The sequence below is a fragment of the Nerophis ophidion genome, linkage group LG23 (assembly GCF_033978795.1).
Source record: "Nerophis ophidion isolate RoL-2023_Sa linkage group LG23, RoL_Noph_v1.0, whole genome shotgun sequence".
NCBI lineage: Eukaryota > Metazoa > Chordata > Actinopteri > Syngnathiformes > Syngnathidae > Nerophis > Nerophis ophidion.
The window spans coordinates 13584741-13598397 of NC_084633.1; the positions used below are offsets into that span (position 1 = coordinate 13584741).

Below are 13657 nucleotides of genomic sequence, written 5' to 3' on the forward strand. Positions count from 1 at the left end.
ATGTTGTCTGTCTAGCTGTGTTGGCGACTTGTCCAGGGTGTAATCCGCCTTCCGCCCGATTGTAGCTGAGATAGGCGCCAGCGCCCCCCGCGGTAGAAAATGGATGGATGGATGGATGGATGGAACTCATAACGCCATTGATTTTAATGTATTATTATTTTTTGAGCAATGAAACTTAAAAACAAATCACACTAAAATTATTGGGGATCCAAAAGGGTCCTACTCATTAAAGTGCTAAAAAATAAATTATTATTTTTTTTACTGTTAACACAATAATCTCAAGATCAACTTCAGATCTATCCGTCAATTATAAGTTTTATTGTTGTTTATGTTTTTTGTTTGTTCATTTTAGGCCCTTCTTTAAAAAAAAAAAAACAGCTCAGTTTTTTATATGGCAAACACAAAATATGCAACATTTTCCCCCCCAAAAAATATCTGAAAGTGGAAAACTTAAAGTGACGTAATTGGAGCCTTGAATAGGTCAATAATTCATAATGAGGTTGATTTTGATTCATTATTATTTTTTAAAGAAAGAAACAGCCTGCATGGCAGCTTTGTGTTATTAGAGTCAACATTGCAACATTTTCTTGTTACATTCCACCCATTTGCTCCTAATTTTTACGTGTTAAAAATTCTTTAAAATGTGCCGTGGGGCCGTTAAAAAATTACCTTCGGGCCACAAATGGCCCCCGGGCCGCACTTTGGACACCCCTGCAGTAGATAAACAGAAGAAAAATGCATTTGAATCAAAACAATTACTTTTTTATTTCTTTAAAACAATGAAAGTTTGAAAAAAACAGTGCGGTTATATTGTTGTTTAAATGGTATTAGATGGAATAAATCAACCAATTCATTAAAAACAAAAACATAGACTAAAATCATGGCTACATGAGAATCAAACTTGTGTACTGTCGTGGTCAAAAGTTTACATACACTAGTCATGGCTGTCTTGAGTTTCCAATAATTTCCACAACTCTTATTTTTTTTGTAATGCTTGTTGGTCACCAATAAACATTCATGAAGTTTGGTTCTTTTGTTCATTTATTATGGATCTACTGAAAATGTGACAGAAATTTTCTCCAGAAGGTTCTTATCTTTGTCCATGTGATGTCAGATGAAACAAAAATCGAGCTGTTTGGCCACAACACCCAGCAATTAGTTAGGAGGAGAAAAGGTGAGGGTTTTTAATCCCAGGAACACCATACCTACTGTTAAGCCTGGTGGTGGTAGTATTATGCTCTGGGCCTGTTTTGCTGCCAATGAAACTGGTGCTTTACAGAGAGTAAATGGGATGATGAAAAAGGAGGATTACCTCCAAATTCTTCAGCACGACCTAAAATCATCAGCCCGGAGGTTGGGTCTTGGGCGCAGTTGGGTGTTCCAACAGGACAATGACCCCAAACACACGTCAAAAGTGGTAAAGGAATGGCTAAATCAGGCTAGAATTAAGGTTTTATAATGTCCCTCCCTTACAAAGTCCTGACTTAAACGTGTGGACAATGCTGAAGAAACAAGTCCATGTCAGAAAACCAACACATTTAGCGGAACTGCACCAATTTTGTCAAGAGGAGTGGTCAAAAATTCAAGCAGAAGCTTGTGGATGGCTACCAAAAGTGCCGTATTGCAGTGAAACATGTAACCAAATATTAACATTGCGGCATGTATACTTTTGACCCAACATGTAAACATATTAAAAGTGAAAAAATAAAAATATTTGAACTCACATCTGACGTCGTATAAGCCAGTGGTACTCCTCGTCGTCGGCTGATTCGAGCTGGCCAACATGGTCTCTCACAAGATGTAGTTTTTCTTTAAATATCCTTCTTGAAAATGGCTTTGCAAATATATACCCGCCACCTAATCAACGTTTTGTTCTCCTTCTCTGCAAACCCGGTCTGGCTACGGTGCAACACTTCCCGCTTCCTGCTAAATTGGCAACTTGTGATCGGATACTCACTTTGAAATGACAAGTGAGTATCCAATCACAGTCTCGTTAGAGAGGCTACTGTCAACAACTTGTGATCTGATTGCCTATTGCAACTATATATCAACTCCAATGTGTTCTGAAATTCATCCGCCAACGGTCCCTAGCAGGTTCTGCTCAGTCTTTTTCCCCCCTTGAAAGGTGCTCCTGATTACAGGATCGCACTGTAGAGAGGCGAAGCCGGCGAACGAGCAGCGGGGCAGGGCACGCTGGAGCCCGGCCCAAGATGGCGGCGAGGAGGCGGAGAATGCGGCCGAGCGGAGAGGCGGTGAGTGCCGCCGCAGTCATGTGCAGGTTTGTGGATCGCGCACCAGTAGACAATTAACTTCTCTCCTCACGATGTATAAAAGGGGAGAAGGAGGAGAGATCGGGGCAGAAGGAGGAGGAGAGCCCGCAGCAGCGACCGAGGAGCGGAAGCAACGAGCAGACGAGGAAGGCGGCTGAAAAGCGGACCGTGAGCGAGCAGTGGAGAGGAGCAGCTGACAAGCGATCTGACCTGAAGACAAAGCTTTATTTGAAAAAATAAAAGAGTCAAACCTGCTCAGTAGCAATGTCCTTCCTGGGTGGTCCATTGAACCCGAGCGACGACGGCAAAAAAGTCTTTCACACGCACTTAAAATGTTTCTCAATCCAAACTGAAAACCATTCACTTTTAAAGTCGGAATCTTTAAAATGACATACCTCTTCTTGCTTGGTCCATACCGTTTTGTACAACTCAATGTGACTGGAGAAGTCCATACTTTCCTCGTGTTCCCGTCACTGGAAACGTAAGCAGGCTTTAGTCGTATTGCTACAACCTTCAAATTTTTCGCTACCAAAAAAAACTACGCAATATTGCAATACGCAATATCCTCGCTCATCCATGCGGACTGAACACTGGCCGGGAGTTAGTGGGCGGCCGAGCGTGGAGTCCGCTCTCTTGGTTGCTTTGTTGGGTCTGCTCCCCTCCACCCTAGCAGACGATGAAGTCTGAAGGTAGCCGAAACTTGTCCGGTACAACACTTTACCTCACTAGCCTATATAAATCAACCATTTAGAAACTTTGACACGCCACACCGTGAACCCACACCAAACAAGAATGACAAACACATTTCGGGAGAACATCCGCACCGTAACACAACAGAACAAATACCCAGAACCCCTTGCAGAACTAACTCTTCCGGGACGCTACAACATACACCCCTGCTACAACCCCTCCCCCCCCCTGAATTCGGAGGTCTCAAAGTTGGCAAGTATGACAACATTATGATTTGTACAATTTCAGAATGTTTTTGTTCTATTTTTAAACAAAGAAAACATTCTGAAGTCGTCTTTAATTTTAGCTTGTTTCTTTCTTTTCCTATATGGAACCATTGAAGGAACATATGTAGGTGAAAGTTGAATTTGTGGTCGGTCTAACCATTCTACAAAATGTATTGATTGCCTACCATCACTAAGGGATTCAAGGATGTCAGAACGAACAGATCCAAAACAACGGGACCTTGACACATGAGGGAAACATAATTGGCCAGTAGACCAATACGGGGATGATTTTGCCTGATTTCAATCATCCACGTCTCTCCGGAGGACGTTGTCTGTTTGCATGGGCAATCCAATCCAATTTTGTACTTTTTGATTATGGGTAAACAAAACTTTTGTTTAAGCGTCGGACCCTCCACCACAATTGCTCATTTGTAGTGGTCTTTCTTGAACTATTTGGAAAAAAAGATACAAAAATAACCAAAAAATTGGTGAAAATAAACAAGTGATTCAATTATAAATAAAGATTTCTACACATAGAAGAAATCATCAACTTAAAGTGCCCTCTTTGGGGATTGTAATAGAGATCCATCTGGATTCATGAACTTCATTCTAAACATTTCTTCACAAAAAAAAGAAATCTTTAACATCAATATTTATGGAACATGTCCACAGAAATTTTTTTGCTGTCAACACTGAATATTGCATTGTTGCATTTCTTTTCATAGTTTATGAACTTACATTCCTATTTTCTTGAAGTATTATTCAATAAATATATTTATAAAGGATTTTTGAATTGTTGCTATTTTTAGAATATTTTTGAAAAATCTCACGTACCCCTTGGCATACCTTCAAGTACCCCCATTTGAGAACCACTGCATTAGACGGCATTAGGCTCTTAAAAACAACAAACCAAACACCCGTAAGTAATCACAAACTCATTTTATTGAAAAATATAGGTTATTTTAGCTAATACAGAAAAAAAGGCTAAAGACGACAACAGTAAGGCATGTAAGATATAAAAAAACGTCCCCCATTTGCACCAATTACCTAAATTATACATACATACATATATATATATATATTATAGTGTTTCGAGTGATTAGCAACATAAATATCCAGTTACGCACTTTTTTTTCCTTCTTCGTCAACATTGAAAATTGAGAGGAAAAGTTAATCTCCCAAACGTTTGCAAGAAGGTTCCTTTTTTTTTTTATTTAAATTCGGGGGAGGGTTGAAAAAATATTTTTGGCACATGTCAATTTTAAGGGCAAGGTTGCATATAAATCTTTATTATTGCCGTCGCTTAGAGTTGGTAGCCACGTAAATCAAATAACGAACAAACAAGACACAGAAATATAGTCAAGACACTCATTAAACCATACGAACCTTACAGTTTGATGCCTAAATGCCTGCAATAAGGTGATGTTTACAGCTCGGGGTTGGGGGGGGTGGGGGTAGTGGGGGGGGGGGGGGGGGGGTTATTTGGGGAAGTAGCATCCATTGTTGCATAAATCCAAGCACTCTGACAGCTCAATGGTCTATTATCCAGACAGGGACTCTCGCTCACTGAAGATACCCCAAAACGGCATTCCTGTGGTGACGCGAAGGCCTGGGGCCAAAAAAAAAAAAGCATGTGACACGTCAAAACCGGAGGCTGGGAAAAGACACATTTTTTTCCTTCTCTGGAAACTGTCCTTCTGGAATGTTCCATATTCAAATTCCTGGTGATTCTCACTCACTTTTCCGCTCTCAAGGGACGGTGGTGGGGGGGGGGGGGGGTGTGGGCGAGCAGTTTCCTTGCATAAACAACATTCCGGAGCTCACAGGCGGATCTCGTCGTCTTCGTCGTCTAAGAAGGACGAGAAGTTGCTCTCCTCTTCCGGCGGAGCGCTGAAGGTGGCGCTGTCCGTGTCGGCGGCGTAGGCGTGGGCTCGCTCGTCCAGCGCCGCCGAGCCCGAGCTGGACACGGAACAGCTGTCTAGGTGCTGCAGGTGCTTGGGGCGGGCCTCGGGGGTGCGGACCCCACAGATCTCCGGTTCCGGATGCGGGGAGGTTCTCCGAGTCGCCTCCTTTTCGTCCGTTTTCCGGCGGTCTTCTTCCTCGTGGTTGCTGAGAGGCGGCGAGGCGCGGCCTTCGCTGCTCTTGCCTTCCTCGTAGCCGAGGTCGTCGTCCTCCTTCTCCATCACGCCCAGGATGTCCCCCAGCATGGACGGCCCCAAGTCCACGTGGAAGGACATGACCGACTCCGCGTGCTTCATTCCGCATAAAGAGGGGCGGCAGCTCTCGGGTAGTTCTGTCGCCTCCCCGAATCTTCGCTCCTCCACCTCCAGGAAGTGGTTGGCGGCGGCTGCCCCGCCGCCGTCGCCTTCCGCCAGCTGCTTCAAAGGACTGGAGGACAGACTCTTGGCCACCATGCCGTCTCCTCGGTCCTCGTCGTTGAGAAAAGGCAGCGACATGGCGTTCTTCACGTAAGTGGGCGACCCGCCCGAGACCACCAGGGGGTGCTGGTCCACACGGGTCACCGACTGGGAGCGCTTGCTGCTCCTGAAGGTGCGCGACAGCAGACCCGGCCGGGGGGAGCTGGGGAAGGAGGCGGACTCCGCCGGGGGTTCGCCCGAGCGCGTGCTGAGGAAGGAGGTGTCGCCGAAGGCGTCGCCGCTGCGGCCGACGTGCATGGTGTGGCGGAAGTCGCCGAGCGGGGCGCTGATCATCTCCCTGGTCAGGTCGGTGCGGGAACGCCGGGTCTTGTGGGAGGAGCCGGACACCAGCTGCTTTAGGATGGGCATGGCAGCGGATTCGTTGACTGCGATTTAATGGAGAGTCAGGCGAGAATCAGCAAGGGGACCTAAAAATTAAAGCAAAACATAACATTTATTTGTATGCCTCACCACAAAAAACAACATCAAATAATAATTAGGAGAGGCAATTCCTGAGGGAGCCACGGGAGTTCGCATTCTCGTTGTCTCTACTTCGACAAATGGAAACAGTTTTTCCAACAAGAAAAATACCCAAAAAGTATTAAGTCAGCCTCCGATTGTGCAAGTTCTCCCACTTAAAATGATGACAGAGGTATGTCATTTTCATCATAGGTACACTTCAACTGTGAGAGACAGAATGTGAAAAAAAAATGCAGGAATTCACATTGTAGGAATTTTAAAGATTTGTAAATTATAGTGGAAAATAAGTATTTGGTCAACCATTCAAAGCTCTCACTGATGGAAGGAGGTTTTGGCTCAAAATCTCACGATACATGGCCCCATTCATTCTTTCCTTAACACGGATCAATCGTCCTGTCCCCTTAGCAGAAAAACAGCCCCAAAGCATGATGTTTCCACCCCCATGCTTCACAGTAGGTGTGGTGTTCTTGGGATGCAACTCAGTATTCTTCTTCCTCCAAACACGACGAGTTGAGTTTATACCAAAATGGATACATAGATGATACAGCAGAGGATTGGGAGAATGTCATGTGGTCAGATGAAACCAAAATAGAACTTTTTGGTATAAACTCAACTCGTCGTGTTTGGAGGAAGAAGAATACTTAGTTGCATCCCAAGAACACCACACCTACTGTAAAGCATGGGGGTGGAAACATCATGCTTTGGGGCTGTTTTTTTGCTAAGGGGACAGGACGATTGATCCGTGTTAAGGAAAGAATGAATGGGGCCATGTATCGTGAGATTTTGAGCCAAAACCTCCTTCCATCAGTGAGAGCTTTTAATGGTTGACCAAATACTTTTTTCCACCATAATTTACGAATAAATTATTTAAAATTCCTACAATGTGAATTCCTGGATTTTTTTTTCACATTCTGTCTCTCACAGTTGAAGTGTACCTATGATGAAAATTACAGACCTCTGTCATCATTTTAAGTGGGAGAACTTGCACAATCGGGGGCCGACTAAATACTTTTTTGCCCCACTGTATGTTAACTAGACGAAGCAATTCCTAAAGGAATTGCGTGTGAATGCTCCAATGCTGAAAGAATGTAGTGTGAATGTAAGAATAGTTTGAATGTGGGAATGGTTTGAATTTCCAGGAAAAAAGGGAATTTGGTTTGGAATTTGGGAAAGTGTTAGTTTGAATGTCCAGGATGAGTGGAATGGGTTAATGTTGGAATGTAGAGATGTCCGATAATGGCTTTTTTTTTGCAGATATCCGATATTGTTTAACTCTTAATTACCGATTCATATATCAACCAATACCGATCCATATAGTCGTGGAATTAACACAATATTATTATGCCTAATTCTGTTGTGATGCCCCGCTGGATCTATTAAACAATGTAACAAGGTTTTCCAAAATCAACTCAAGTTATGGAAAAAAGTGCCAACATGGCACTGCCATATTTATTATTGAAGTCACTAAAATAATATTTTTTTTTTTAACATGCCTCAAAACAGCAGCTTGGAATTTGGGACTTGCACTCCCTGAGACTTGCACTCCCTGAGATAATCCTAATACTACAAGTATGGAAAATACTATACTTTAACTTTCACAAGGTGCATTATTTTTTTTTTAAACATGCCTCAAAACAACAGCTACAAAAACAAAGCTGCAAGCAGCGTTGGTCGGGTCCGCTTTGGCTGCTGCCCCCGCAACTCAAACCCTGGTCTTAGTCAGACCTACATAGAGGTTTTTGTTTCATGTCTCTATGACATTCCCAACAGAAGTCACAAGCAGTTTTGCCTGGGTTTTTTCGTAGGGGGCGTTAGAGCGCAATTTTGATTTTTAGGGTTTGGTTTTTTATTAGATGGCAATTTTTTGCCAGTCCTGATGTGTGTGTAAAATTTGGTGGGTTTTGAAGCATGTTAAGGGTGTGAAATTACAGAAATCGGCGTTTCTGGATGTTGTTGATAAATGGCTTTCGCTTTGCATAGTAAAGCTTTAACTTGCACTTTGAAGCACTTTAAGGGGGTCAAATTACAGCTCAAAGAGGCAAAAATGACATTTTTTAGGAAAATTTTCGCGGGGGTTCTTTAAAAGACGCGTAAAATCCAAACCGGAGCAGTAATCAAAACTCTTTCCATCCATCCATCCATTTTCTACCGCTTATTCCCTTTCGGGGTCGCGGGGGGCGCTGGCGCCTATCTCAGCTACAATCGGGCAGAAGGCAGGGTACACCCTGGACAAGTCGCCACCTCATCGCAGGGCCTCAAAACTCTTTCGATAACGTTTAATCAGAAGGGTTCAAACTCTCTCCTGTGCGAGTTTGAAGCCGAAATGACAATCGCACTCAGAGGAGATAATGTTTGAAAAAAGGTAACGGGTTTTTACAAAACTTTTATTTTGAAGGGGTAATTTTTAACTTCCTGTTGATTTTTGCTGAAGGATGTAGATTAGTAAAATGTAGGTCTAAGTGAGACCTACATAAAGGTTCTTATTTCATGTAGGGAAAACAATGAAGGCACACAGCTTCAGCCAAGGGTATACTAGAGTAATAAAGCAAACACTTTGATTTCTATTTTACGGTTTTAATTGATTTTACCCTTTAAAATAGTTTTTAATCATATTTATTTTCCTATTTGTTTTCTATTTATTTATTTTTTGTTTTTATTCAGTCATTGGTGGAGCATAATATTGTTTTTTTAATATTGTTTTTAACATGGATGTGCAGCACTTTTAAACAAGAACGTTTCCAATGTGCTATATAAATAAAGTGGATTGGATTGGATTGGATAAACGATAACATAGTTATCATTTAATGCAAGAATGTGTGATACTACTTTTTTGGGGCGTTTGCTTTTCATCCATCTTCCGCTTGTATTCATCGTGTATCTCCTTATGATTCTTGAAGAGGTGGGAGATCAAATGGCTCGTATTACAGGAATAAGTCTTGGTTCCTCTGCACATAACCATCTTTGTGCAGTGATTGCAAATTGCCAGTTTTTTTTTATCCGTCAGAGACACTTTTAAAAGATCCCAAACCATAGACATGGTGTCGTTACTCGGTCACCGAGCGAGTTCGCTTGTTAGCCACGGCTACAGCACCGGCAACAATACACTCTTGTTGTTGTTATGCTGGGCTCGCGGCGGTTTGATGAGGTCATCAAGCATCGCCAGTAAACCTCTCATGCTGTAGTCGTGCTGCAACTCCTGTGTAGTGTGTGGGAGAGGGGAGGGGCTGCTGGCTGGGAGATGAAACTGCTCTGTTCTGCTCCCTATGTTCATGTACCGTTCCGTACAGCGGCGTTTTAAAAAGTTATTATTTTTACTTTTTGAAACAGATAACGATAATTTACGATATTACATTTTAAAGCCTTTATCGGCCGGTAATATCGGCAGGTCAATATTATCAGACATCTCTATTGGAATGGTTTGAAAAATGTGGGAATTGTGCAACTTGGAAAAAAATGTCCCGTTCATTTCAAATTCCTGGAATTTGGGGAAACGTGGGATAAAAAAAAAATGATTAGCAGCATGAATGTCCTGAATGAGCTGAATTGGTTGGCGTTGGAAATGTTTGAAAGGGTCAAGAAATGAAGTAGTATATGGTATTAAGGAATTTCGTAAAAATCTGGATTTTTTTTTTAAATGGTAAAAAAAAAAAAATTGAACAATGGTTGGTGTTGGAATTTTTCAAATCATGTTGAATTGAGGAATTGGAGTATGGAATTTCTGGAATATAATAGGAAATTTGGGAATGTCTGAGAAAAAACAGAATTTTGGGGGAAAATATTAAAAGACTTGAATGGTCTGAATGAGTTGAAATTGTTAGTGTTGGAATTTTTCAAATCGGTTGAGAAATGTTGAAGTTGTACAATTTTTAAATGAGAAATGTTATTGAGGAATTCAAGGAATTTCTGGAAAATCGGGAATTTTTTGAAAATGGTAAAAAACTTGAACGGTCTGGTCTGAATGAGTTAGAATGGTTGGTGTTGGAATTTTTCAAATCGGTCGAGTTCACGTTGAATTGAGAAATGGTTGTTCGGAATTCCTGGAATTTAAAAGGAAATATGGGAATTTCGGTCAAACCGAGAATTTTTGGGGAAAATATTAAGACTTAAAATGGTCTGAATGAGTTGAAATTGTTAGTGTTGGAATTTTTCAAATCGGTTCAGAAATGTTGAAGTTGTAAAATTTTTAATTGAGAAATGGTATTAAGGAATTCCAGGAATTTTTTGAAAATGGTAAAAAACTTGAACGGCCTGGTCTGAATGAGTTAGAATGATTGGTGTTGGAATTTTCCAAATCGATCGAGTTCATGTTGAATTGAGAAATGGTAGTACGGAATTCCTGGAATTTAAAAGGAAATTTGGGAATTTCAGAAAAAAAACGAGAATTTGGGGGGAAAATATTAAAAGACTTGAATGGTCTGAATGAGTTGAAATAGTTAGTGTTGGAATTTTTCAAATCGCTTGAGAAATGTTGGAGTTGTGAAATGTTTAATTGAGAAATGGTATTAAGGAATTCCAGGAATTTCGGGAAAACTGGGAATTTTTCCAGTTCAAAAAACAACTTTGTTTTTGGTCCTGATTTAGAGGAATGTTTTGACGGTGAAACGATTGAAATGCGTTGAAAAATGTGAAAGGAGTCGTTGCGGGAAAAAAAGGGTGGAAAAATAGGACTTTGGAAATGAGCTGAATTGGTTGGCGTTGGAAATGTTTGAATGGGTCAAGAAATGTTTAAGTAGTAAATGGTATTAAGGAATTTCGTAAAAATCGGGAATTTTTTTGAAAATGGTAAAAAACTGGAACGGTCTGAATGAGTTAAAATGGTTGGTGTTGGAATTCTTCAAATCTGTCGAGTTCATGTTGAATTGAGAAATGGTAGTATAGAATTCCTGGAATTTAAATGGAAATTTGGGAATTTCCGAAAAAACGAGAATTTTTGGGAAAATATTAATAGACTTGAATGGTCTGAATGAGTTGAAATGGTTAGTGTTGGAATTTTTCAAATCGGTTGAGAAATGTTGAAGTTGTACAATTTTTAATTGAGAAATGGCATTAGGAAATTCCTGGAATTTCGGGAATTTTTCCAGTTCAAAAAACAACTTTGTTTTTGCTTCTGATTAGGAGGAATGTTTTGACGGTAGAATGGTTAAAATGTGTTGAAAAATGTGAAAGGAGTAGGCGCCAGAAAAAAAAGGTGGAAATAGGGCTTTGGAAATCCAGGAATTCTGGAAAAAAGTAGAATTTTTTGGAACTTGGAAAAAGAATAATTTGAATTTCCAGAATGGTGAAATGTGTTGAAGGTGGAATGCTTTGAATTGGTAGAAAAATGTGGAAATGGAAGTTTGAAAAATAGCCAATTCATTTTAAATGGGAAAAAATGTCCCGGAAATCCTGGAATTTGGGGAAAAATCTGGGTATTTTTGGAATTTGTCAAGGGAACGCTTTGTAGCATTCACACAATTATGCCTTCTATGCATGTATAAATACCCCTGGAGGTTATCTGAGCAGACTGTATTAGCATTATTGAAACAAAAGGAAACCTCGGCCCAGACCGCCAACGGGACGCCCATTAACAGCTTCCACAGGTGGCGCCTCCACCCGCCCAGGTCAGGCGCTGGGCGTCTCATTAGCCAACACACAGGAAAAGACCGCCTCTACCACGGTGGTCTGCTGATGTGAAGTGCAAAGCTGCTCCTGGCACCTTTTAATTGCAGCTGCAAACATCACTGCAAGATGCACATTACTACCACTCTCTGCCTTCCACAATGTTTACACTCCCGGGCTTTGGCTTTCCACACACGGACAATCTATCTAAATCACATCTCAGCCAGGTTTGGCAGCGGTAGTAGAATTGGAATTTTTATACAAATAACTTTGCAGTAACGTCTTCCTCGTAATATCACTAAATTGTGATGCGTTACAAAACCTAAGCAGTCATCCGCTTTACCTCAACGTGTGTGGCGCCATCATCAATCTAAATGGAACTGAGACTTGTTGTCATGTGTTGTTACCTTTTTTTTTGGTGGACTTTTTGGATCTGCACAACAACCACATATTTTCACCAAATGTGGGATAAATACAGTCTATTTTCCTATATTGCAGTGGTCCCCAACCACGTCCGTGATGCATTTGCTACCGGGTGGCACAGAAACATTATTTTATTTATAAACTACCACTGTGCCACTAAACACATCAATAATCTTGCTGATAGATGTATTTTAAAACGCATTTGTTATAGTACAGGGGACAATGCACATTAATGGACATATACAATTTTAACGTGCCGGATCGTAGCCAGAGTTAAATTTTTTCACGCTCAATTTTTTCATTGTTTTATCTGCCGCATGTAGAAAGCCGGTCCTTGAAAATAATGCATACATTAAACCGCTTCCTGGTGGAAAGAAGGTAGGGGAACCCTGTTATAATGAACAATTTCAAAGCACCAAATAAGGTAAATGCTATTAAAAAAAAGGTGAAAAAAAATATTTGCTAACAGTTCATTTTATTTGTAGGTCTAGGTCAGGGGTCAGGAACCTTTTTGGCTGAGAGAGCCAAGAAGCCAAATATTTTAAAATGTATTTCTGTAAGAGCCATATTATATATATATTTTTTTAACACTGAACACAACTAAACACCTGCATTTTTAAGTAAGAGCAACTCTTATTTTTTGTAATAACATTGTTATTCTAACTGTGGAGGGGGGGCGTGGCCTGCGGGCCTGCAGCGAAGCGGGGTGTTGCCAGGGTCAGCCTCGAAATCAGCGACAGGTGCGTAGATAGCCCATTTGGGCCTTGTTCTCTAATCGCCTGCCGCTCGGTTATAAGCAGCAAGCCAGGAGGAGAGACGGGGTTGGAGCTGGAGCCAGAGCACGAGCGAGGACGAAAGACCAAAAGACAATTGCTGGAAAGCAACGGAGACACTTATTGAAAAATAAAACAATATTGGAACCCTGAAATAGGCTCTCATGTCGGTGCTTGGTGTTCTGAAGAACCCCCAGGAGGTCAAGCCCCACACTAACCAATAGTAAATAAATAACTTCCTACCATTAACGCAACTTCTTAAAGAGGTGCGGTAGAAAATGGATGGATGGATTAAAAATGCATGAGAATGTTTAGTATTTTGAACATTATTTTTAACACTGTGATTACAAGTGGAATTATTAATTACCTATCGTGTTACGCAATGTCAGCTCAGATTTATCCGAGAGCCAGATGCTGTCATCAAAAGAGCCACATCTGGTTCTAGAGCCATAGGTTCCCTACCCCTGGTCTAGGTGATTAAACGATAATATATGTATCTTGATCGACACGTAATTAATACAAATAAAACATGCATAACACGTTTAATTTTATTTATTTATATATGTATATATATATATATATATATATATATATATATATATTATTATTTATTTTTTTCGGGTGACTACCTCTTGAAGCTCAACGAGATAATGCCAAGAGTGTGCAAAAAAGTAATCAGCGCAAAGGGTAGCTATTTTGAAGAAACTAGAATATAAAACATGTTTTCAGTTAATCCACCT

General features: G+C 40.9%; 1 protein-coding gene across 3 annotated transcripts in view; it reads right to left on the reverse strand.

Annotated features, from left to right (window-relative positions):
- Nucleotides 1-4146: 4146 nt before the first annotated feature.
- The window catches only part of LOC133541473 (cdc42 effector protein 4-like), a 43575-nt gene continuing 34064 nt past the window's right edge, over nucleotides 4147-13657 (reverse strand). For all 3 annotated transcript variants that reach the window (XM_061884917.1, XM_061884918.1, XM_061884919.1), the window contains exon 2: nucleotides 4147-6071. In XM_061884917.1, the coding sequence (XP_061740901.1) occupies nucleotides 5047-6012 (966 nt within the window). In that variant the 5' untranslated portion in view covers nucleotides 6013-6071 and the 3' untranslated portion in view covers nucleotides 4147-5046. The remainder of the gene's footprint in view (nucleotides 6072-13657) is intronic.